Source organism: Harpegnathos saltator, unplaced genomic scaffold (assembly GCF_003227715.2).
Source record: "Harpegnathos saltator strain DR-91 unplaced genomic scaffold, Hsal_v8.6 scaffold93, whole genome shotgun sequence".
In the NCBI taxonomy this organism is placed as follows: Eukaryota; Metazoa; Arthropoda; class Insecta; order Hymenoptera; family Formicidae; genus Harpegnathos; species Harpegnathos saltator.
In genome coordinates, this window is record NW_020230721.1 from 3,007,199 (window position 1) to 3,032,319 (window position 25,121).

The 25,121-nt window shown below is 47.3% G+C and overlaps 1 protein-coding gene across 1 annotated transcript in view; it reads right to left on the reverse strand.

Moving 5' to 3' along the window:
* Positions 1 to 258: 258 nt before the first annotated feature.
* LOC105188127 (zinc finger and BTB domain-containing protein 45) overlaps positions 259 to 25,121 on the reverse strand; it is a 99,019-nt gene continuing 74,156 nt past the window's right edge. The window contains exons 2-4 of the mRNA XM_025307728.1: positions 19,280 to 20,297; positions 16,241 to 16,300; positions 259 to 6,079 (exon numbers count right to left, since the gene is read on the reverse strand). Of these exons, the coding sequence (XP_025163513.1) occupies positions 5,886 to 6,079; positions 16,241 to 16,300; positions 19,280 to 20,297 (1,272 nt within the window). The 3' untranslated portion in view covers positions 259 to 5,885. The remainder of the gene's footprint in view (positions 6,080 to 16,240; positions 16,301 to 19,279; positions 20,298 to 25,121) is intronic.

Sequence of the window (25,121 nt, forward strand, 5' to 3'; positions counted from 1 at the left end):
AGGCAGGCGGATAGGCAGATATAAATAGACACGTTACTTCGTTTCCGTCTAAACGCTCGACTACGTAACTACATAACGATTCGATCGATCGATTACAACGATCGCGCGCGTTGTGTACAAAGCGGCTCTACACGGACAGAGAATTTTTGGCCTCCTGCGCGCGCTCCCGTACGAGGTGGGATGTCGTGTGTATGCGTGTATGTGTTTTGTCTGTGTGCGTGTGTGTGTGTGTGTGTGTCTTTTGTGTGTACGTATGTGTTTGCGCGTGTGTGCGTGTACGTGTTCGTATCGGAACGTAACGGAACGTCCGAGATACGCGAAATCGCTTTTCGCCGACGCCTCTCTCTCTCTCTCTCTCTCTCTCTCTCTCTCTCTCTCTCTCTTTCTCTCTCTCTCTCTCTCTCTCTCTCTCTCGTTTCCTCCTAGCGCGTCGTCGTCTTTGCGCGCCGCTACCGCCAGGGTCGGATGGTAACTTTTCACGAACCTTCGAACGTTGACGGTTCCCTCAGATCACGCTAACGGGAAACACCAGCAACGCGGCGCCGCCGCGCGAGGATGGGGAGTCGTACGTGATTCGCGAGAAAATTCGTCGATTATACACCTCGGAGGGCGGGAGAAGGCGGGGGGAAAGAGGGGAGCGCGAAACGACGCTCCTCGCGTGGCCGCTCGACGAGTTCTTAACGGGAGCGTCTCAGCAACTTCGACATAATAATACAATTAATTACATGTACAATTAAAAAAATCTAAGTGCGATAACCGGGGGGGGGGATGAGGGTAAGGGGTCGGGAAGATACGTGTATATTTATATACAAATTTCACATGCTCGCGGTGCGTCAGCTCCTCTCTCTCTCTCTCTCTCTCTCTCTCCTCTGTACAGACCGTCCCTGGCTACCGCTACGAGCCTGCGTTTTCGTGCAAATCGCGCACGCGGACGCGATGGACTGCGTGTGTCTACGCCTTTCGCGGGAAAGCACGAGGCGACCGACGAGCGACGGATCGGCGATCCGGTCGGAGAGCACGCGTGAGAACGAATTACATTCCCGGTCCATCGCTCCGCGTAATATACAGATAATATTACACTAGCTACACGCGGCTACATCGTCATCAGAATCGCATCGTAATCGCTGCTCCTTTTTCTGCTCGCTCCCTTCTTCCCTCTCTCTATCTCTCTCTCTCTCTCTCTCTCTTATTTTTTACACGTATACACAAGCACGTACACATAGACTACCGGTGTGCAGAATACGCATATAAATACATACTCGCATATATAGCACGCACAGGACGAGGGACGGCAAACATTCGCAAAACGCATTCGCACACGCGCGCGCGCGCGCACACGTCGACCGTCGACAGCTTATCTCTCACACACGCACTCTCTCTCTCTCTCTCTCTCTCTCGCTCTGTCTCTCTTTCCTTCAAGACTCTACGCGAATTTGTACATAAGGCATCACACGATATCGTCCGTTTCTCACACGGACGTGATAACGGCGAAGCGTGATGATACTCGCTCTCTATCTATCTGCCTCCGCTATCGAGGCTCGGCAAATATCGGCTCACGGCTGCGCGGCGAAATTCGCGTTAGCGACGCGACGACTATCGAAATGACACGGCGCGAGACGCGGATTAAGCTTCGACTTTAAGCACGAGCGACGTGCCAGCCAACGTCGCGATCGTTTACACACGCCAAACAGGATATCTCTCGGGTTCTCTGTGCGCGTGTGTGCGTGCGTATATGTGTGTGTGTGTATGTGTGTGTGTATGTGCGCGCGACCAAGTTGTCGCGCGGCCGACACACACGTCGGAGATAGCGATAATTTCGCGATAGCGCGGCGCGCTTTAATCTGGCAAATCATTTCGCGAAGGGATTCGAGGACACCGCGCCGCGAGAGACGACAGGTCGTACACACGAGTCGAGTGAGGCGAAACCGCGCCTCCCCCCGCTTGCGGTTGTTGATCGGTGGAATCGCTGCAGAAAAGTGCGGATAAGACTAATGGGACGTTTGCTTAGCAGCGTTCGACGTCGCGGCGATACAGATCGGAGCGTTCGCGGGGAATACGCGAATGAATGAGTCCCGAAGAAGTCCTGGGAAACCTTGCGCGCGGGCGAAATCTGCGGAAACGGCGAAAGAGTGCGGATGATTTTTTTGTACATTCGTTCGGGTCTTCTTCGAGCGTCTTCGAAACGCGATTTCAAGCGCGACCAGCGCGTCGCTTTTCTCTCGTAGCGAATTCTCACTCATTTCTAACGAATACGTTAGCCACGCAGACTTTTATATTACACACTGGACCGATAACTGATTTCTTCAACACGTCCCTTAAAAGTATGTATTAAAGTTTCGCGCATGCGCATTGCAAGGTCCCGAAAGGAATGTGACCGCACGGGCATTTTTATTCCAAAAAATGTTAACATTTATCCAATATTTTACATTTTCTCTTGCAATGTTACGTTTAATGACATATTCAATGTTCACATTCGATGTTCATTCAATATATAGAGTACCAACAGGATTTTGCAATGCGCATGCGCGCACACAAGAGTCACTTTTATACATGAAAACCAATGGAAGTTCTCAGTCTAGCTTGTATATAGAAGTCTGTGATTAGCCATCAAAATGTATGAAAAAATGTCGGAGACTAAAGGCCAGTTCAGAATAAGTTACAAACATCCAGTTGCGAGTTGCGAAGCCCAGGAAGAAATAAGAGTCGAATAGACATCGAATCGACATCGATTAGCCGTTGATGACATCTAAAAGACGTCGAATCGACGTCTATTCGATTTCCCATTTCTCTCTGGGAGGATGGCAACTACTAGTTTGCAAGGTGCTATTTCCGGTTGCAAGAGACAGTCGCGGTTGCGAAAAGAGAGTTGCCCAACTTTTAACTTCTTGGTGACAGCAAGCGCAACATCTCGGCCAATGAAATATCGAGTTCAGGAAGAGCGCGAAAAATGAAACACGATACCACAGATAGAGGTTGTGTGATATAAATAATGTAACGTAATTTTTGATAGTTTTGTAGATATTTATATGTATTCTGTTATTTGTAAAAGAAAAATAGATACTGAAGAGCAGTACAAATTGGATGTGCTCGAAGCAGTTGGAGAAGAATCGGATGAATTCGGAATATGATCACTAATCGTACACATAAAGACGAATCAATTCCTAATTAATAAAATTGAACCAAGTTTTAGAAACAGAGAGAAAAAAGATGATATTTGGAAAATTATGGCTATGTTACTCAATAAAACAAGTATTTCTTTTTTATATACCATCTTTAAATTTGAGGTTAGTTTTAATTCATAGCCTCGACACAGGCTCAAGGCTGCAGGCATCAAGTAATTTTACTTATTTCTTGTTGTGTCAACGCTATTATCTCATTGAAATGATTTTGATTAAAGTTCAATTAATTGGCAAAAATAGCCAATATTGTCTGACTATTGTGCTAGCTAATTATCTTTAAATTAAAATTAATTAATGGATTAAATTAATGGACAATAAGAGAGCGAATATTATATCTATTTCTTCGCAACTCGCAACTCTCGACATCTACATGTAAATTAGACGTCGCAATGATTTACAACTTGCAGTTGATAACTTGCCAATCCGCAACTCGCAACTGAGCGTTGCAACTTATTCCGGACCGGTCCTAAAGCCCATTCTACATTAAGTCTAAGTCGCAAAGTCGCAAACAAATTGACCAATCACAGTCGATTATTCCTCGATCATAAGGAGAGAATCGATCGTGATTAGTCAATTTGCTTACGATCGTGCGATTTCTAGGATGTAGAATAGGCTTAATGTAGAATAGACCTCGCGAAGCTGCGACTCCTTGCGATGTCCTTGCAATGCTCAAATTTTCCGGAGAAGGCTCGAACACTCATGGGAGATGGGGAAAGCTCGAAGAATTGTCGAAGGACCAAGCCTGAGGAAGAACTTTGGAAGAACTGGAGAAATGTTGCAATCTTCCGATCGCAAGCCGCGGTGCCGCGTTTTTCTTTTTCGCGTGTTCCCGCGATGTCAGGGAATTCAATTGCGAAGTCGCCGATTTACCGCGACGCTACACGTGCGTTGTACTCGCGCGGCGTGGCTGGCTTCGAAACGCGGGGCAAAGGTTTCGCGGTAAAGGCAAGGCTGCCAGTACGAATCTCAGCAACGAACACCTCCGCTTTTACCTTCCACGAACATTGGCTTCACTTCTCTCCTCGTGCGACCCGCCGGCTCGGATCCATCTCAGTGTGAAGTACGAACGATACTTATTGAACGGAGATCGTAATATCTCTCTCTCTCTCTCTCTCTCTTTCTCTCTCCCCCCCTCTCTCCTCCCTCGCGACCGTCCGTGAGTGTACAGCGCTATGACGAAATATCTCCTCGCGACCACCACCCACACCGAGGATGTGTTTCGTCATAACCGCTTAACCGAGATGGTGAGCGTAACCGAAGCCGTCGAGTCAAGACGGGCGTTCGCTCGATCGATGCTCCGCCGATACATCGCGCGAAATCGGGCCCGACGATCGGGCCCGAAACCGTAAAGGAAATCCCACCGATGGCGATGTCGACGCGAATTTCATCCAGCGCAAGAACGAACGCGAGCCCGATTGCGGGATTGCGATCGAGTCGCTCGGCTCGGGAGAACGACTCGGGATTGCGAGTCCGCAATCGGCGAAAAATCAGCAAGGAGCGAATTTTCAGTGCAGATTCGTACTTGGCTTCTCATGAAGCCCGCGCTATTCGTCGGAGCACCGTCGTGATAACTGAAGATAACTTCGAACGTTTGCTTTTCGATTCGTGGCGCGTAAGCACAGATTTTTGGATCTAACGATGTCCAATCGATGATCAAAATTAAAAAAAAAGAAGAAAAACTGGAGAGATTGAGGTTAATTCGCTAAAACATCGTCTGAAGATAATTCCGAACGTTTGCTTTCTAACTCGTTGCGGACAAACGCAGATTCAATTTTCGTATCCAACAATGTCCAATAAAGATCAATAAAGATCAATAAAGATCGATAAAGGTTAATTCGCCAAAACATCGTCTGAAGATAATTCCGAACGTTTGCTTTCCAATTCGTGGCGCGTGAGCGCAGATTCAATTTTCGTATCCAACAATGTTCAATCGATGAGGATGAAAATTAAAAAAAAAAGAAAAACTGAGGAGATTGAGGTTAATTCGCCAAAACATCGTCTGAAGATCATTCCGAACGTTTGCTCTCCAACTCGTTGCGGACAAACGCAGATTCAATCTTCGTATCTAATAGCGTCCAATTGATGAAAATCAAAATTAAAAAAAGAAAAAGAAAAAAGTGGGGAGATTGAGATTATTTCCAAAATTAATTCTTCTAAAAATGTTTAATCGATGAGCATGAGAATTATTAAACATACCGCAGTTGCGGAGAATGAGGATTAAAATTACCGTCACAGCAGATAGATCTCTTTCAATTCTTTTTCCGAAAAGTGTCGAAAATATTTTTCATTCTGAGATTATCTCGAGATCGCGCTTCGACAGACTTACAACAATAATTTCATATTCCCCGCACGTGCGTACATATCACTCGACAAAAAGAAAACGACCGAACACAATTTAATCGTCGGACATTATTCTCGCTCTAAGGCGATTATTACTCCATATAATTTCCATTAGCGGACTTTCTCAGCGTTCTCCGAACTGACAGACTCGGTTGAAAGCGTCGTGAACCTCGAAGCCTGAATGGCGAAAACAACGGCGCGCGTCCAACGCAGGTAGTCGAGAAAGCGAACGAGCGAACGGGACGCCAAGAGAAGAGAGCTGCTCCTCCTCTCTCTCTCTCTCTCTCTCTCTCTCTCTCTCTCTTTCTCTCTCTCTCTCTCCCTTCCTCTCTTTCTTTCCTTTCCTCTCCGTCTCTCGCGCTCTCCTCACTTGGTGTGCTGCTTCGGGAGGTGCCGCTTCATGTGCAGCGCGAGGTGATCGCTCCTGGCGAAGGAACGCTCGCAGACCGCGCATTTAAAGGGCTTAGCTCCGGTGTGCTTGCGGTAGTGCCGCGTCAATTCGTCGCTCCTGGCGAACCGCCATTCGCATTCCGCCCATTGACACTGATACGGTTTCTCGCCTGAAACAGCCAACGGAGAAACATGGATGAGTACACACATACACACACACACACACACACACACACACACATGCGCGCGCGCGCGCGGGTTCGACGTCCGATCGCGATCGCGTCGATTAACCCTTCAGTAGGCACGTGCCTGCGTTTTTTACCTCATTTTGGGCTCCAGCACACAGTAGGCTATGGCCTCCATAAGTTATCCCGGAAATACGCTTCATACAAACTGATACTATTAGGTTAGGTTAGGTTAGGTTAGGTCGTTAAATATGAATGTCTGATTTCCTTAAGTACTAAGGTCAACAGCCGATATCTTTGATATTTCACTCTTACAGTTTTTAGTTTTTTGGGAAGATACATTATCACTCTTTCAAACGCATACTATTTTGATTCGTGATTGTCTTTCGAGTTGTCTTTATTACAGCAATTTTTGAGTAACCAGGGATAGGTCAAAAGTTCATGTTATTTTCGTATATGAGTTCCATGAAACCAATGCAGCGCAGACAACTCGAAATATCAACGAAATGTTGGTGAATATGTGGCTAATGAACGCACAGTACGTCGATGATTTAAGAAGTTCGTTCTAGCGATTTTAATCTTGAAAATGAGCCACGTGGGCGACCCTGGACCAAAGTGGATAATGATGAGTTGAAAGCTGTAGTGGAAGTGGATCATTTCAAACTACGCGTGAATTAGCAGCAAGATTTAACGTTACTGTTCCAACAATATTGGAGCATTTGAAACAAATCGGCAAGGTAAAGAAGCTGGATAAGTGGGTTCCAATCCAAGCGATTGTCGAAAAAAGTCCATTTTTCATCACACGTATATACGACAATACGATGTAAAAATGGTCCGCCTTTATGTCGTGATAGCAAAGGAAGGCAAGCTTCCAGACGATTTCTCTTCTGGCGCTCGTTTAATTCATGTGGAACCCATCTATCCAGCTCCTTTATCTTGCCCATTTATTTCAAATGGTCCAATAATGTTGGAATAGTAACGTTAAATCTTGCTGCTAATTCAAGTGTAATTTGAAATAACACATCACTCAATAAGTTCGTAGGATGACATATAAATGGCGCTACTATTGACAAATCCATATGATTTTTAGGAAGTACTAACCTTCAAATGATACGTGTCAAAATTTCATGACAATCGGACGTTTAGTTTACAAGTTACAGTGGTTTAGTGACGCACGACGTCGACTCGTTTTAGCAACGCGTCGACGATTCAGCGGGCTGTTTGGAGCTATTTCAGCGCAACAAAAAGGATTTTTTGATGCGGTATGTAACAATGGATGAAACATGGATCCATCACTACATTCCAGAGTCAAATCGGCAGGGAAAGCTCCAGGGAAAGAGATTTGGCTCCAATGAAGAAGTGATTGCCGAAACTGAAGCCTTGCTAAAACGAGTCGACGTCGTGCGTCACTAAAACCACTGTAACTTGTGAACTAAACGTCCGATTGTCATGAAATTTTGACACGTATCATTTGAAGGTTAGTACTTCCTAAAAATCATATGGATTTGTCAATAGTAGCGCCATTTATATGTTATCCTACGAACTTATTGAGTGATGTGTTATATTCGCTTCCACTACAGCTTTCAGCTCATCATTATCCACCTTGGTCTCAGGTCGCCCACATGGTTCATTTTCAAGATTAAAATCGCCAGAAAGAAACTTCGCGGAAACCTTAACTATCATTGACTAATGATGTGCACATGAAGGCGAAAGATTAGGAAGGGAATCAACGTGACAGTGATGAAACGAAGCACGTTTCCCTTGTAGAAACCGGAATTTCCTATTCTCGTGAACTAAATTCGACTTCCGACGAGTCGGAAATTCTCCGCTGTGTTGATTCAATTTCTTGATCAATTTCTTCTCCTCCTTACATCTCACACCCCGCACTTGCTGAAGGGTTAAGGGTCTTATATCCGTATTCATAGTCAGGTCTTATATTTGAGGCCTCCTTATATCCATCTTTAGATGCTGCACGGATTATTTTACTGGCTACAGACCATCTGAAGATAAACTTAAGGAAGCCTTAAATATAAGGCCTGACTATGAATACGGGTGTTAGTCGCGAGTGGACCGCGTGGTCGCTTACGTAACTGTACACTGGAAAGTAAAACGGTTTCGATAGTTTTGTTTTCTAGTGACATTGGTAATCCGTGTAGTTGTAAATTTGAGAACCACTGCTTAATACATAGAGCAATCTCAAGATCGTTGGGGTTAGCATAGACATAAGAGCATAGACATAAGAATATAGGAACAGAGCATAGAGTTGCGGGGGAATAACCATTGCGGGACGGTGCGACGAGGTAAACTGTGCCTAAATCTAATTGGTGGTTGTGCTGTGTGTAAGTATTTGATACGTACATAGATGTATATGAAGTTGTGTGTGAGTGAAATTATGAAAAAAAATACACATGCATAACCTTTGCAAAATACTGTCAATGTAAATAGTTCTTATCATTTTGTTACATTTACTATTTGCCAGTGACAGCCAAGTCGTTGTGCATCACATGCTCTGAATATGCACACTATTGTAGCCAATGAAACTTAGGCACAGTCGTCCCCCGTATTTCAGCACAATTCCCCTCGCCTATCTTACGGGCTTATGCTCTGTCCCTATATTCCTATGCCTATGTTAGAGAGACACATATAATTGGGGTTAGAGCAGACTTTTATAGTATAACTAGACTGCTAACTTCGACTCAATACATGACCCCCGAAAAATATGTACCGTTATGGTGGTGCGACATTCACGTCTGATTGGTTGAATCAAAACACATTTCTTCTAATTGGATCGGTCATATCGCTTATGTAGCCCTTCTCCTTGTGGACTACCAATTTCACGCATGCGCAGATGCTTGATTCCCTCATCTAATACATAGTTTTTGGGGTTAATTTTGTATTACAATATACAAGGGAGTTAGCAGTCTAGTTATACTATAGAAGTCTGTGGGTTAAAGAGACTTGCGATCTTTTGCGCAAGTTCTCGAGCAATGATTCTCAAATTTTACAACTAGACTAGTTACTAACGTTTGTAAAAAACAAAAAACTGTCAAAACCGTTTTGCTTTCCAGTGTACCAACCGCGAGCGGCAAAAATGCAGCTTAGAGACTTGTCGCTCGCTGCCGATCCTCCGCAAAAAAGCCGAGTAGAATGATCGAGAGCTTCGGCTAACTGGGACGGCGCGAGGTGTTTTGTTAGCGATAAAACTAATACGCTCTCGGCCTCGCTGCAGATAACCGGTGAAACCGAAACTTCCTTATCGCCAATGGCGGTCGCAGTGAGAGCACAGGTGACCGAGTCGGCCGGAGATTCGCGAAAATGAGTCCAAGGAAGCGACTCGCGTAGAGGGCGCGATTCGAGGGTTTAGCCGCAGACGATCGTGTTGGCCGGCATGCGAGTGCGGCCACGTAATTCTTTTCGCAGGGAGGGAAACATGGAAAGTGAGGTTCGGTGTTCCCTCTTTGTTTGGAAAGTTAGCCGGAGAGGAAAGGTCGATGAGGTGAACGTAACGATGAACGAACCGAACGCGCTTTAGAGCGAATTTACCTCATAAGAATAGCAAGTCTCTACCCTTCGAGCGAAAGGAGGGCGTCCGAATTCACCGATCTCTTGCCCTCTGTCGACACGTGATCGTCGAGTTCAGATGAAACTTTTCGCTCTTCACGTTTCCGTTCTTGCGAAGGAGTTACACGATCGCTATCCTGGGCATGCTTTGGAAGCTGCGACGCCACGGAAGTTGGCACGGAGAGAAACGTTTGGCTGAGTGAAGCAATTTTCTGGCGAAATTTCAGCAATTTTCAATCTAAACTGTCAAGATTTTTGGCTAACTTCAACTTTAGGATTCTCGTCTTTTCGATCGGAGTTTCTGAACCGTTCACATTTCACCGGAAGATTGGTCCGATCGGCCAAATGTTTTCCTCCGTGCGGCAGCTCACATCTTTGAAGTAATTTGCTTAAGAAACTCGTTAAAACTATTGCTGTGCAATCCGTCAGGAATCGTCGCGCGTAAAATTTTGCGACTTGTATATCGAATGATATAATGTATCGACTGAGAACAAGTGTTTGCAATTTGTAGTTACATAATGAAGAAATTATAATCATGAGAGAACAACACATCACAGTAATCACAACTTCAGGTCTGTTCCGAAATCGATTTCGAAAGCCTTAGTTTTAGTTATGGATAAGGTTGTTAGGCCTTGAACTAGCTTAAGGCCTGTCCCGAAATTGGTTAGGGAACTGATTTTAGTTACAAGATTGGTAAGCCTAAACTAACTTGATGCATTCCGTAATTGCTGATCAGCTGATTCGTGTGATCGACTTGACGATCGGAAGATTCGGTAATCAGGATAATAAGTAATAAAACATCCATCTATTTTTCTATTTAATATTACGAAATTAGTAACTAGTTTGTAGACAGCGCGCGCGCTTAAACTATGTCCTACACTCGCTGTATCAATAGAAATAATTTCGCGAAAATAATGATGCGTGATCAGCTGATAAAAAATCTACCCATTTCTCTATTTAATATAACAAAATTGGTAGCTGAAACAAAGTTCGTAAACAGAAATACTACATGGCTGTGAGCGTGATCAGCTGATCAACTACGGAACGTATCTGAGTTAGTTTAAGGCTACCAACCTTACAAGTAAAACCAGGGATACCGATTTTGGAACAGGGCCGTAACCTTGAAAAATGTCGCATATGATGTTTCATGAGTGTCACTCATGAAACATCATGAGTGGATATTATGATTCTCAGCCAACCAAATTGGCCCATTAATGAAATATCGTATACGATATTTTTCGCAAATTTTCGAGAATAAGGAGACAGGCCTTTTCTCGTTGTTCCAACGAGAGGACATACTTGGAAAAAGAAATTACTATAAATATCAAAAAAATAACTATAAATTTTAATAACATTAACCATCTTTTCTCAGCGCAGACTTGCATAACACAAAGAGCGCTCTCGGAACAAGGCTGCGAGGACTTCATCAGCGATAAACAGTCTACAGACACTCGCTCTTCCTCTAACCTGACCCTAACTAGGTGGGCTTCAACTGGCCCAAACTAAAGCCAGAGGCAACTCACTGGAACAGGAAGCTCCTTTGCCCTGGAAGCTCTCGTAAACAAAATTCCACAAGTAGTCCGTGAGCAGAAGTCTCGCGATGATAAAAGATGGCCTGCCAAGCTCTCGCCAGGCGCGGGCAAGCGAATTGTCCTCTTTCCTCGCTCGCTCGTTCGCGAGCTAGCTAACGCGCGTGCGCGCGCGCGCGCGCGATCCCGTCGATCGGTCCAGAGCGCGACTCAGCGGCGTCCCGCGAGCGAGAAGAATTCCGTTCGAGTTTCGAGAACGGCGACCTATTAGAGAACAAAGCGCTGCTCTTTGCGAGATAACTACGGGATGTGGTATACTAGGTGTATATATCTATATATCTATATATATATATATATATACCCTCTCGCGCCTCTCTCAACTGCGAGAGATGCAGCGGTGTGACCTTTAACTGTACCTGCATGCCGCAACACGCTCACCTGTATTCTAGCGCAATCGCGCGCCGGCCGGACCGCGCTCGCGCTCGCTCGCGAGCCGAATGCGCGCGGCGACTAATGCGAGCCAACGTGCCCGCATTCCGCTCAGCTCCGGCCGATTAGCGGAGAATGCACCTTCCTCGCTGTTATTGCACCTAGTGGCATATTTACCCCTGGCGAGCGACGGCCGATTAAGAGGCCGATTAATCGCACGCTATACGTCACGAAATCGCTCGAGTCTCCAGAATGAAGTGGGGAAGGAGTGACTTTGGGTTGAAGGTGGCTTCAGATGGCTTCAGGAGATGACGAGGATGGCATGCGACTTTTTGCCGGCGGCGGAAGCGCGAGAGCGAGGGCTTTCGCGGAGTCTCTACGCGGAGAAGGAGGAGGAGGAGGAGGAGGAGGAGGTGGAGGAGGAGGGTCAGTTGGACCGACGCGGCGATGAACGAAGCAGTCGTCGTGTGTCGGGGGGAGGAGGATTTCTGCTTCTCAGAAGCGAATTTCATACACGACGACCAGAAATTCCGTCTCGCTCATCGGTTCGCCGAGATTCGAGCAATCTCCTTTCTCCGCGCTTCTCGTTCGGAGGATCACACGAGATCGCTGACGAGGCGTCGAGTTCGCGTGCGAGCCGTCCGCTCCTCGCGCTTCCGCTCTTAAGAGGAAGAAAAAAGGAGTCTCTCATGCTCGCCACCTCGGGGCTACCCACGAGCCGCAGGCTCCTCACTTTGGGCGCGACCTCGTCTCCGAGAAGTGCACCTTACAAATTACCGGCTCGACCCTTTCTAAACTCTCTTACATACACACACACACACACACACACACACACCGCCCGCCTGCGGCTCGCGTCGAACGTTGCCTCCACGACCCGACTTCGCGAATTCGATCGCGAGCCGAGATCTCCGCTGCGCTCGCGATGCGCGAGCGCGAGCGCGTGCAGGCAAAGGGATCACCGAGAAGGAGAGAGACAGAAAGAGAGATAGAGAGGGAGGGAGGGAGGGAGGGAGGGAGGGAGGAAGAGAGAGAGAGGAAGAGAAAGGAGACGGAGAGGGCTCGCGCGAGGGAGGGCGAACAACGCACCGGAGAGGAGAGGAGAAGAAAGAACTCGATAGCTGAGAGATACACCCACGCATCCTCCTAGCTCGTTTCCCCGTCCCTCTCGCGCGCGCTCTACGGAGACGACCCTAACCGGTCTTCGCCGCCGCCTTGCGCCGCGCCGGACCGGGCCAGGCTGAGAGTCGAGTTGCATCGCGCCACGCGACGCACGGGGAACCACCGCGGAGGAACGGTACTACCACCACGAGCACCATCCATTCACGGTATCGCGCGTTCGTGAGAATTCCACCCGCGGATCCGCGGCGAGCGAGCGAGCGAGCGAGCGAGCGCATGCGCGCGCGCGCCTACCTCGGCAAGGCGAACGAGAGAAAGAGAAAGAGAGAGAGAGAGGAAGAGAGAGAGAGAGAGAGAGAGAGAGAGAGAAGCGAGCGCGGCTGCCTGCTTTTCGGCCGAGTTTCCCTTCTCGCACCTCGCAGCCGCGCCACACCGCTCGACGGAGAGCACAGACTCTATATATAAACTAGACTGAGAACTTCCATTGGTTTTCATGCATAAAAATGACTCTTATATAAAACATAAAATCGTGCGCGCATGCGTATTGCAAGATCCCGTTGGTACTCTATATGTTGAATGAACATTGAATGTGTCATGGAATGTGACATTGCAAGAGGAAGGCATTAAATATTGGATAAATATTAACATTTCCTGGAGTAAAAATGCTTGTACGGTGCAGTTATATTCCTTTCGGGACCTTGCAATGCGCATACGCGGGATTTTAGTACATACTTTTAGGGGACGTGTTAAAGAGACAAGTTAGTCAATCTAGTGTATAATATAGAAGTCTGTATCAGGAAACGCTTTCGACGAGTTGACGCGGGCCCGAAAGAGGACGCGCCACGCGACGACAAGAGGGATATTTCCGTTTCCGTTCTCGCGAACGGGATATTCGAGTTGGCGCGATTGACGCGTTGTCTGCGCTGCGTGCGGAATTTCGCCGCTGCGGCGAGAAACGGGAGAAATCCGTTTCCTCGGCCGATTGGTGAATTTCGCGTGGACCGAGGTGGATTTGCAAAGCAAATCCGACGACTGACGAATTGGATCGCGTCGACTCACGGCGACTGACGAATTCGACAGCGGCTCGTTAATTCGGCTCGTCAGGCTCGGTTGTTATGGGCGATCTAACGAGATCCGTTATCCCGCGGTCGATCGAGCGATCGAACGTTATTAATCCGATGACCGGCGAGCTTCGCAGTTAATTAGCGGAATCTCGTCGATATCGAAAAATTCGCCGGCCTGTACACGGACCTCACGCGCGCGCGCGCACGCCGGATTCGCGTCCGGATGGACGGAGGGCACAGCGTTAATTGCGCGCTAATTAACGGACTCGACCGGCCGGGTCGTTAATTGAACCGAAGCCTCCTCGACCGATACCGCGTCGACACGCGTGTCCGAAACGAAAGTCGCGACATCGCGCAAGCGACGCTGCTGCTTCGTCTTCGGCGGAATCTCGAGCGCAACCTTCGGAGGAGGAAACGTGATTTCGTGCGACTGTGAGGAAAAAAGTCCGCACAGGTAGCGCACGCAGTGTCCTATCTTTCAATAGCGGCCAATAAGTGTCGGGTCCATTAAAATTTTATTCCTGCCGATGGCCGGATGGACGCGTTTCTCGCGTGGGAGGGAGCTCGCCATCCTCGGCGAAAAATCGCTCAACATCCTCGTCGCTGGCCCGGCGCGCGCGAAAGAGAGAGAGAGAGAGGGGGGCGACGCATCCAGTCGATCGCAGCCGGGCGACACCTATGAGAGCCTCCGAGCGTCCCCGTTAATTTCGGATCACTTTCACCGGCACGCGCGCGCGTGTGTGTGTGTATATGTCGCGCGAGCTCCAGCGAGTTGCTTTCCAAATACGCTCCCTCTAGCCCTACTTTGCTCCAGATTTCTTCGTCGGGTCTCTCGCCGGTGCTTTCTCGCGCGCGCTCTATTAGCGTCGCATACGATTAGCGATAACGCCGCGATTAATCACATACCGAGAGTCGCCGGCCGCGCCGGGAAGATTCCGAAAACCGGGGGAGAGAGGGAGAGAGAGAGAGGGAGAGAGAGAGAGAGAGAGAGAGAGAGAGGGAGAGAGAGAAACGGCGACGCACGTCCGCCAATGGACGCGGGGGGATGCGAGGGGGGCGGGGGAGAATTTAATCGGAGTATGCAGTAAAAGTTGTATCTCCCGGCTGGGAAGTCCCGCTCGCGCATGCATTATTCATGGCACCGGCGTCCATGTTATATCGCGCGCGCACGTTAATTGTCACGTCGCGTTATCAAAGCGAAACGAATCGCGCGCAATTTTCGAGCGAGTCTCTGAGTCGCCAACACCGTCGTCGCTCTCCGGCACGGCGCCGGCCGCCGCCGAGGATTCATTCACGAGTCCGACCGACCGACCGAGCGAGCGTGGCTCGGGGGGCCACGTGCCCCTCCCCCCTCTCCGGAGGAGCGTGTTCTCTCCGCCGTCGCCGTGTGCGGCCGTACACAAATTGAAATATCCTCGCGAGCCGATCGCGCTGCGGATCCGTAACCGGCAACTCACCGGACACGCCGGAATCGCGGAAGACGAGGAGGAGGAGGAGGAGGAGGAGGAGGAGGAGGAGGAGGAGGAGGAGGAGGAGGAGGAGGAGGAGGAGGAGGAGGGGGAGGAGGGGGAGGAGGAGGAGGAGGAGGAGGAGGAGGAGGAAAGTCTCGCTGCTGCCCGGCTTTCGTCTGCGTGACGCGCGACCGCCGGCTCCGATCGATTCCAGCCGATGACACGGCTCTTTAGCGCAAAAAGCAGCCGAGCCGTATCAATTCGAAAGTGGTATACATCGCACTTAAGATGCCTCCGGCTTGCATTCCGCGAGAGACTGCCGCGTAGGCACGTGTGCGGGAAGCACATATCTCTCTCTCTCTCTCTCTCTCTCTCTCTCTCTCTCGCTCGCGTGCGGGCTCCGACGCGTGTGGGAACCAGCATGCGTGTTCGTCCAGGTAGCCGCGCGCGGTCGTGTTGGTGCACACCGACGTCGTCGGTGTGTTGGCGGAGCTTGGACGCGGATAGGATGTGGGTCGAGCGCTAGCACCGCTCTACGAGCTGCGCCGGAGAGTCCGCATACCACCGTCGAGCTTCGTGCGTCCCTTGTACGTTTACATATGATAGAAGCGCCTTTGCGCGACACCGCGCGCGAGGTGCTCGCGCAAAGGTGCTCGTGGAGAAACGCGGTGGAGATGGGAGAACGAGGAAGAGAGCGAGAGCGAGAACGAGAGAGAGAAAAAGAAAGGGAGAGAGAGAGAGGGAGGGAGGGAGGGAGGGAGGGAGGGAGGGAGGGAGGGAGGGAGGGAGGAAGAGACTCAGGACCGCGCCCTGCCCACGCCGTCGGAGTGCTCGACCTCGCGCTTTCAAACTCTTCGTCTCGCTCCGTAGATGAGCTACATACCTAATTACCGGAGAATACACACGGTGGCCCCTCCCCTTAATTCTAGCGGCCGCAGGCTCGCGCGCGTTCACGGCGACGTACGTGATTCGCTGAAATGCGAATTTCTCACTCACCGGTGTGTATCCGCTGGTGAGCCTTCAGGTGCGAGCTCTTCGTGTAGACTTTCGTACAACCTGCGAAAGGGAGCGGAGAGTTAAGTGTCGAAATTGCCGGAGCGGGATCTCCCCGGTCGTCCCGGGCTCTCTCTCTCTCTCTCTTTCTCTCTCTCTCTCTCTCTCTCTCTCTCTCTCTCTCGACTGCCGAGCCTCGGCGAGGGGGAGGCCGACTCGCCGGGGCTCGTCAACGTCGTCGTCGTCGTGGTCGCTCGCGACGAGTAGCGGTAGCTCGTCCCGTTCAACTCCGGAGCGAATTACGTGATCATAATTGCGAGCCGAATTACTCGCGAGCTTCTGCGCGCGGTAATCACGCCGGCCACGACGAGAGCCGAAATGACAGCACCTGAGACACTCCACGTCAACTTCAACGATGGAGGTCCCGGCGAATTCACGATTGTCTTCGTTATATTTTTATCTGTCAGATCAAAGTGCGTAACGAAGGACCGATCTTTCGACACTGCCAACTGTCGCGCATCGGGGGGGTCGCTCTTGTCATAACCGACTATCAGCTATTTGTGGCCGTTTGAGGCGCTAACTCGGTTGGTAAAAACGCGTGAAGGCCGTTTCGCAAACGAGTAAGCACTTCATAGACCTCAAAACACAAACCGAGCGCTCGGCACAAGAGGCCGCGGAGACTAGAGATGGGCTATTCTCGTCGATTAATCGAAAGAATCGATAATTTTTTTTTTTCAATTAATCGATGTTTTCTGATGATTTTCTTTTTATTTTCGATTAATCGATGTTTGATGATTTTTTCTCAACATCAACAACCGATTTTTATTTTTTTTTAATAGAGGATCTTTGTAATATCGTCTTTCAAGTACGGTAAACGAAATTCATGAACGTTAAGTCCGGATCTACGATAAGTATAGTAAGCTTTAAGTCTTGAGAAATTGGCCAATCGCAATCAATTATTCTTGTAAAAGTAGGTTGGGATTGGTTAATTTCTTAAAGTTTAAAATTTACTACATCTATTGTACAATTATGGAGAATAGAGTTGTCCGGTTTTTATTTATAAGCTTCGGAACGTTGCCGAATGGCTCAATAAGAGTACTTATCTTCCCAAAATTAGCTCTCTTATCACATGAAAAATGCGTCAAATGAGATGCCGAGTTGAAGGCCTCGCACACTGATGCGATTAGCGACGAATAATAAACTCCAATGAGAGTTCTGTTTTAAAGAAGAAACGAAAGCTCTTTCTTCTTAAAACTCTTATTAGATATCGCTATGGTCGCGTCCAGTGTGCAAGATCCTTTCGATTTCGAGGATTTCTGGTAATACCGCGAATACCGCGTATTCCATCCTTGTTTAACATTCAGTGAAAAATAAGAATTGAATAACGCCGGCTACATCTATTGCGAATTTAAGAACGCATCCAACATGTAAGCAAGGAGAGCATCCGAGTGATGTTTCCGAACGCATCCCTAGCAGTGTTTCATTTGGTGCTAACCAATTTAAATGTTTAATTTAAATGTTCAATTTAATCGGTTGATCGGTAAATCGATTTTTTTTTTCAGAAAATAATCGATGTCATTTCAATTATTTTTTATTAATCGATATTTTAAACATCGATATATTTTCGGACATCGCCCATCCCTAGCTGAGACCGCCTCTCCGAGAAGCCCGTGATGCATTCGACTTTTGCCTAACTTCATTCTTATGGGAGAAAACTCAGACAAAGATGGCGTATGTGTCGACAGTGGAGAAGGAATTTTGAAAGTTTCTTTGAGAAATGAAAATGGTGGAGCGAACTTGAATTGAGAATATTTTACCGTTCTTTGCGACGAATGTAGTGTCGACTTGGAAAGGACATTGCGATATCTGAGAGAGACCTTACGCAGATATCGTCGGCGATCTAGCCGTTGCTCGGCTTATATCGTATTCAAGTTGAATCGACATACGCATATATCGATTCGACTTGGCCGTCATGCCGATTGGATCATCGATAATCGATCAACACCTGTACGATCTCTCTGAGATATCAAATGGACGCCTAGGTATCTAAGCCACATCGACATGATATGGCTCATGAAACTGGAGTTCTAGGTCGTAATCAAGAAGATCGACACGATATCGATGAGATGCCGGATTCGCAGTCAATGCGAAGGCCTCAAATTTTCCTCACACAGGAAGGCGCGTACGCGAATCTACAATGTATACCCCTTAGAGAAAGGTATTACTGACTGTAACAAATTGCTGTCGCTTACAAATCTTAGTACTCGTATATGAATAATTGAATTTAAATTACTTATCTCTTTCAAATGAAAATTTTAAGTGATTTAATTGAATTTTAATTGAACTCAATTCACATATTAAATATACGTCTAGTTTCAATTAAAAATTATATGCAAACTTAAATAAATAGTTTAAATAAATAGTAGCCTATATATATGTGAATAATTGATTTTAAATAAGTAATTTAATTTAAATTACCCGTTCAAATCAAAATTTTAAGTAATTTAATTGAATTATGAACTCAGCTGAATTAAATATAAATTTAAATTTCAATTAAAAATGATATGAAAATTTAAATAAACGGTAGCCTATATGAGTAACTCGAATTTAACTAAATAATTTAATTTAAATTATTCGTTTAAGTTAAAAACAATTCAATTCAATTAAATGTAGGTTTCAGTTTAAAATTATATGAGGATTTAAATAAATAATTTAAATAAATAGTAGCGTGTATGAATTATGGAATTTAAATGAATAATTTAATTTAAATTGTTCGTTCAAGTTAAAATTTTAAGCGATTTAATTAAATTTTACTCGAATTCGATCCAATTTTTAATGTAAGTCTAAATTTCAACTAAAAATTATACGCAGATTTAAATAAATTCAAATTGCTGCACGACGATAAAATTTATGACTGGCTAATTTATCACAGCCAGTAATTCTCCAAAAGGGATCCTCTACAAGCAATTCTCTACAATCTTTTATACAAGGGACCAACTATAAAAGAAGAAGAGGAAGGAAAAGAAAAGCGCGAGTACTCGCCTATGAAGTCGCAGTGGTGCACCCGGCGCTTCTCCAGTTCCGGATTGTTCCGCCTGTTGAACTTGGTCGTCATCGACGGCGGCTGGATCCTGTGCGCCGGGTTGAGGATCGGCGGCTGCGGGTACGGGGGTGGCGGCGTCCGCCTCGGTGGACCGGCGCCAATGGGCGAGCCGGGGTCGGAGATCGGTGGCGTCAGCGGCGAAATATACATCAGCCTCGTCATCGAGCCGTAGAGCGGCGACGTCGCGTTGCCGCTCGCCTGATGACCGCCGGCGGTGGCGTGATGACTCGTCGTCGAGTCATTGTTGCCGCCACCGCCGCCACTGGCGTTGTTGTTGTTGCTGTTGTTGCCGTTGGCGGCAGCGTTGACGGCGTTGCTGCCGGCGTTGCCGCCGGCGTTGCCGCCGTTCGCGCTGCTGCCGTTGACGCTGCCGTTGTTGTTGTTGTTATTGTTGTTGTTGTTGTTGTTGCTACTGTTATTGTTATTGTTGTTATTGTTGTTGTTGTTAGCGTAACTCTTGAAGAGCGCCGTCGTCGGCGTCGTCCGATGATGGACCACGTGCTGGACGCTCGGCGGGTTGGGGTGCGCGCTGGAAAAGGTCTGTGCGCTGGGGTTCGTCGCGGGCCCCTCGAGGAGATGCAAGGTCGGCGGCGGCGGCAACGGCTCCGTCTTGATCTCCACCGGCGACAGCACCGGCGGCGGCGTCACCTCGTCCGTCTCCATCTTCACGTGGGGTTGCGAGCCGAGCATGTCCGCGTTTTCCGGGTCCAGCTTCTGGATGCTCGACGTGATGTCCTCCCAGAGCGGCGGCCTGAGGAACACGTCGTCGTCGGTGCCAGCCGGCTGACTCCTGGCGGAGACGAAGCTCGCCTGCGGCCGGCATACCGGCCCGCCGACCTCGAAGAAGTCCTCCATGTGCACCGACTGCTCCCGCACGTCCCTCTCCGACTCATCTTCGTCCAGCTTCTGTAGACGGTCGAGATCTTGCCTGCACAACAGAGTGTCCAGGTCCGACGTCTGCTGGAACAGAAGAAGAGGAACTTTTGTGTCGCTTTTTATTGCTACTCTTGTGCGCAATTTAATTATCATGTGTATTAGGTGTATAAATTAATTATCGGCCCCTACATCAGATCGACCAGATCACCTGCACCTTCAAGTTGCACTTTTTTTCCCGCTGAACGGTCGTTTTAAAGCGCCATCTCTATAAGCTTTAAAACGAGCTACGTATAATAGTTGATGGTACTATTGATATAACCTCAAGAAACAACAGTAAAAACAATGTTTTTAGAAAATAAATTCGTTTACATAAAATTTTTAGTAATAATATATATTTCAAAATCATTATCTGGTGGTTTTTGGGGTCGCTGAGTAAAAATCCGGTGTAAAAAATACAAAATTCAAAATGGCGGACCCAATATGGTAGACGGAATTTTCAAAATCAGTCGAAATTCGCAGTCGAAAAACTCCGAGTAACAAGTCGAAACTTGTTACTCGGAGTTGCTTTTGAAGTCGCTGAATACGAATCCGGGATGAAAAATACAAAATTCAAAATCATGGACCTCATATGGCGAGCATAATTATAGAAATGAAACAAGCTGACTGCGCTTGAGAATCGGATAACTTGACCGGTGTCAACCGAATCTTGCCGTATATATCATCGTCATAGCTCTGGCATTTCGGATTTTCGATAACGAATTTGTAATTAGCAACCTTACAATACAAAAATCCTTAAGTAACCAAATTTCAAGTGAACTCGGCTGATTTTGAAAATTCTGTTCGCCATATTGGATTCGCCATTTTGAATTTTATATTTTTCACATCGGATTTATACTCAGCGACTCTAAAAACCGCCGAGTAAAAGGCTTACAAAATTATATTCATTAAAAAAAAAATGTACAACAAAGGGTTAATTTATACACATTAATTATACACTTTACATTAATTATACATTAATTATACACATTAATACATTAATAGCACATAATTTTCTTATGTGTATATATGTTTATTTTTTTATTATATTTTATTCATCTCATCTCGTACGTATAAAACTTTTAAGCATCAATAAGAGCTACAACTGATAATAACATAATCGTTGAAATCTCTTTCTCCGTCTCTTCTTCTTCCTCATCTTCTTTTTCCCGTGTTCGTCCTCCTCCCCGAGTGCCGTGTTTCTCTCGTTCGATGCCACTTCGCCTCGATACAGCAACAATAATAATAATTATTATAATTAATGCCGCGAACGAGACGCGTATACCGAGGAAGGGACGGAGGGCGAGTGACTTGCGGTATGGTGATACGCGCGTAGAAGGTCCCCGTGTCGGGGCCCCGTTAACATGCAACGCCCTACGACGTCCAGCACACGCGAGGTGGAGCGACGGAAGAACGAACGCGGGAGGCTGGCGGTGCCGCGTCATCCTTCGCATGATTTGTACACGAGCAACGCCGCCCTCGCGCGTCCGATGGTACACCGCTCGCTTGCTCGCTTCTTCACCCTTCGCTCCCCCCCCACCCCACTCTCCCTCTCTCTGCTTGTCTCTTCTCTGCTCGAGACGGCGAGTGCCACCTCGGTGTACAGCACACGCCTGGTGCATAACATTCGGCATGCTTGTACAAGGACCCCTCTCGGCCCGTCGATGGTCAGCGTCGATATTGTTCTCGCGCCGGAAATGTAAGCGCCGAGAAGGGGTTGAAAGAGTTACGGCATCGACTCGATCTTTACGACGCCCTGACACACTCGTCGGAGTCTCCGCGCTCGAGCCGAGCCGAGATTGTGCGCGTCTCGTCGACGCCGGAAATGCGCCGGTGAATCTCTGGTGGGTCGAGGGGAGACTTCAAGACTCCCGTCGAAGTCTCCTGGTCGAGAGGACAAGCCTCCGTCAACCGATAGAACTTTTGTACGACGTGATGCGTCGTCCCTGTATTTGTGCTTTTTCGTCCTTTTCGTGCAAAGAGAATTCCCCGCCATGTTGACAAAATAATAATGATGACAATGTAAAAGTTTGGACGCGAGTAATTTTGTCAACTTTTGCCTTTTTCGGGCAAAGGGAACTTTCCCCATATTGATGAAATAATAATAATAACAATAACAATAATGTAAAAATTTGGATAGTATCGGAGATACTATCGGAGATACTCATAGTTCGGAGAGAAGCAATATGTTGCTCTCTAAATTAATTCAACTCGCTTGATCCATACTGCGAGCGTCGAGAATTCCTTGTCGGCGAAGAAGGAGGAGGGGGAAGAGCTGGTCGATCCTTCGAATCTCGACCGATCGTCATCGGTCTTCGACGGACGAGAGAGAGAGAGAGAGAGAGAGAGAGAGAGAGAGAGAGAGAGAGAGAGAGAGAGAGAGAAAGAGACGTCCGTAATGATTCGTTGAAAAATTTCGCCTGGCACTTTTGAGCTTTCGATCGGGGCTGCTCGGCCGGCTCTGCGCATGCGCGCGCGCTCAGCCCGGCGATTTATGAATTATTTACACAATGAATAATTCATCGTCGGAAGATTGGTACACTCGCGACACGCTCGATCGTGCCTGATATGCAATTTGAAAAGGGAGTTTGCGGGCTCGATGCGGCCTCGGAACATTATACTTAAATCCGCCGTAAATCGCGGACGTATCGCGCTCACGCTCGCGTCGTCGTGTCGACGAACGATAGCGCCGCGCGGCCGATCGCGCGGAGGGTATCGATTTTACGAGCGGCGAAAGGGCAGGCCGGGGGAATTTACTTTCGCGAGCGCGCGAAGAAAGGGAGAGTCGCGGCCAGGCCCGGGACTCACTCGAGAGAGGGACTTGCGGCCCCTATCATCTTGCTGATTTCAGTCCCGCCGAGACGCCGCAACGCGAGAGCGCGGTGGAAATTCTACGTCGTTCCCCCCCGCGCTCCGCATCCGCGGACGCGTTTTCACGACACGAACGCGACGAGGGACTGACTCTCCCCGCTCGTGAGCGATCGTGAACGGTTACGCGAGCGATCGGTAATTTGGAGATCGCTTATCGTCCGGGAAACGAGGTCCGGAACGCAAGGTGGACACCCGGCTGGCCGGGCCGGGCCGTGTCGAACACGCGACTCGCGGCGCTGTAAATAAATTTTATAGCGCGTGTCCCCCGTATCTCTGTCTCCCCCGTCTGTCTCTATTTTGGACTTTATTCTCTCGTAAATTAACGTCGCGAACGAGTCGACAGCGCCGGCTAATTCGAGTTCGCTCGGAACGCGACTCCCTCGAACGCCGCTTTAGCGTACGCTGGAACGCGTTATTGAGCGGTTCCGTTGGAAATCCCGCGGAAATCCGCGAGCAAGAGGAAGAAATGTCCTGCGACGAGAAGCTCGACCGAAGTCTCGCGACGAATGAGCGAGCCAGACACGTTTCGCTCGTCGAGGCTTCGACGAAGCGCCGGATTCGCCGGCGAAGCGAATTCGGCTCTGAGCAGATTGGAATTTTTATTTATTTGTTAATAATTTATTAATAATATTATTTGATAATAATAATATTATTATATTATATTATTAATAATATAATTTATTAATAATAATAATTTATTATTAATAATTTTCAGGGAAATTTCGGAACTTTCAGGGAAGGTCGTTTCCTTCAGGGAAATTTAGTGGCTGAGAATTAATTTGGACTAATGAGAACATCGCGCAAGGATGCAAACAATTGTTTCGGCGAGATAATAATGAGAATAATGTTTAGAGCTTGTTTGGAGAGAAATGGAACAAACACACCTCGCCCTAAATCAATTTAGTTCGATTTAATTCAATGAACTTACTTAATCTGCTTTAAGCGTTTTCTTCTTAAATAAAATGCAAAATGCATCGCGTATCGAATATACTCCTGTCGATGGCCGTCGTGAACGCTACTGATTATTCGAGGTTCGATGTGCGTCAAACGCCAAACCATATGTCATTTCGAAAAGTTAAATGTCAACACTTTATAACCGCAAAGGAGCGGGAGAATATTTCAATTTCGAATTTTGCTCTGAACCATGTAAAAATTTCATCGAAAAGAAATAATTACTGGAACTAATATCAAACGGGCCGACATTTTTCCTCAGTCTTAAGCACGTGCGACGATTAGCAATTAGCCGATGGTTTTTGGTTTAATTGACGCGCTATATATTATATCACATATTACTCAGGCCGGTTAGACGCGAGGTCGATGTTTTATTTTATATGTGGTGTTGCGAAAAAAATTCCGCTCCAGCCAGGAGATCGATTGATAACTAAGAAATAATATTCTTAAAGGAATGATATCTTTAAAGTGGGTAACAAACTTCAAAAATTGTCGATAACGTTGAGAAAATCGTCCAAACGTTGCGTTAAATGACACAATCATGTCGTCCTCGGAGAAAAAATGATTTTTCCGCATTTCCTATATACAATGCATAATTTTTAATAAATAAATGTTCGCCGCGCTCTGTTTAATCCCAAACACTCCGCGATATTTCCATCGTCACCGTTTTTGAGCCACTCTTTCTCCGCGGTTATTTCGTTAATCGCCGAAGAGGTTAACCATATTCTTTATTCAAAACCTAACCATATATAGATATATAGGAATTTTCTGCAAAATTTTTAAGAGCTTCCATATTCAGTTGTCAATGTTTTGTTTGTCAATAACAATGTTTCGGGAAATTTCCGTCGAGCCGTCGAATCAAGTAAATCTTTACACTAGCTGGCAGCTCGAGATGCCAACTTGAGAATGTTTTCTCGTTTTCGTCACCGTATTGAGCAATGTTTCGATTCATTTTCGCACACACACACACACACATATACAGATTCGTCGTATAGAAGCATCGTCATTCTTCTGCAACCAACAGAGAACGCAAGCTTTGCAGAAGAA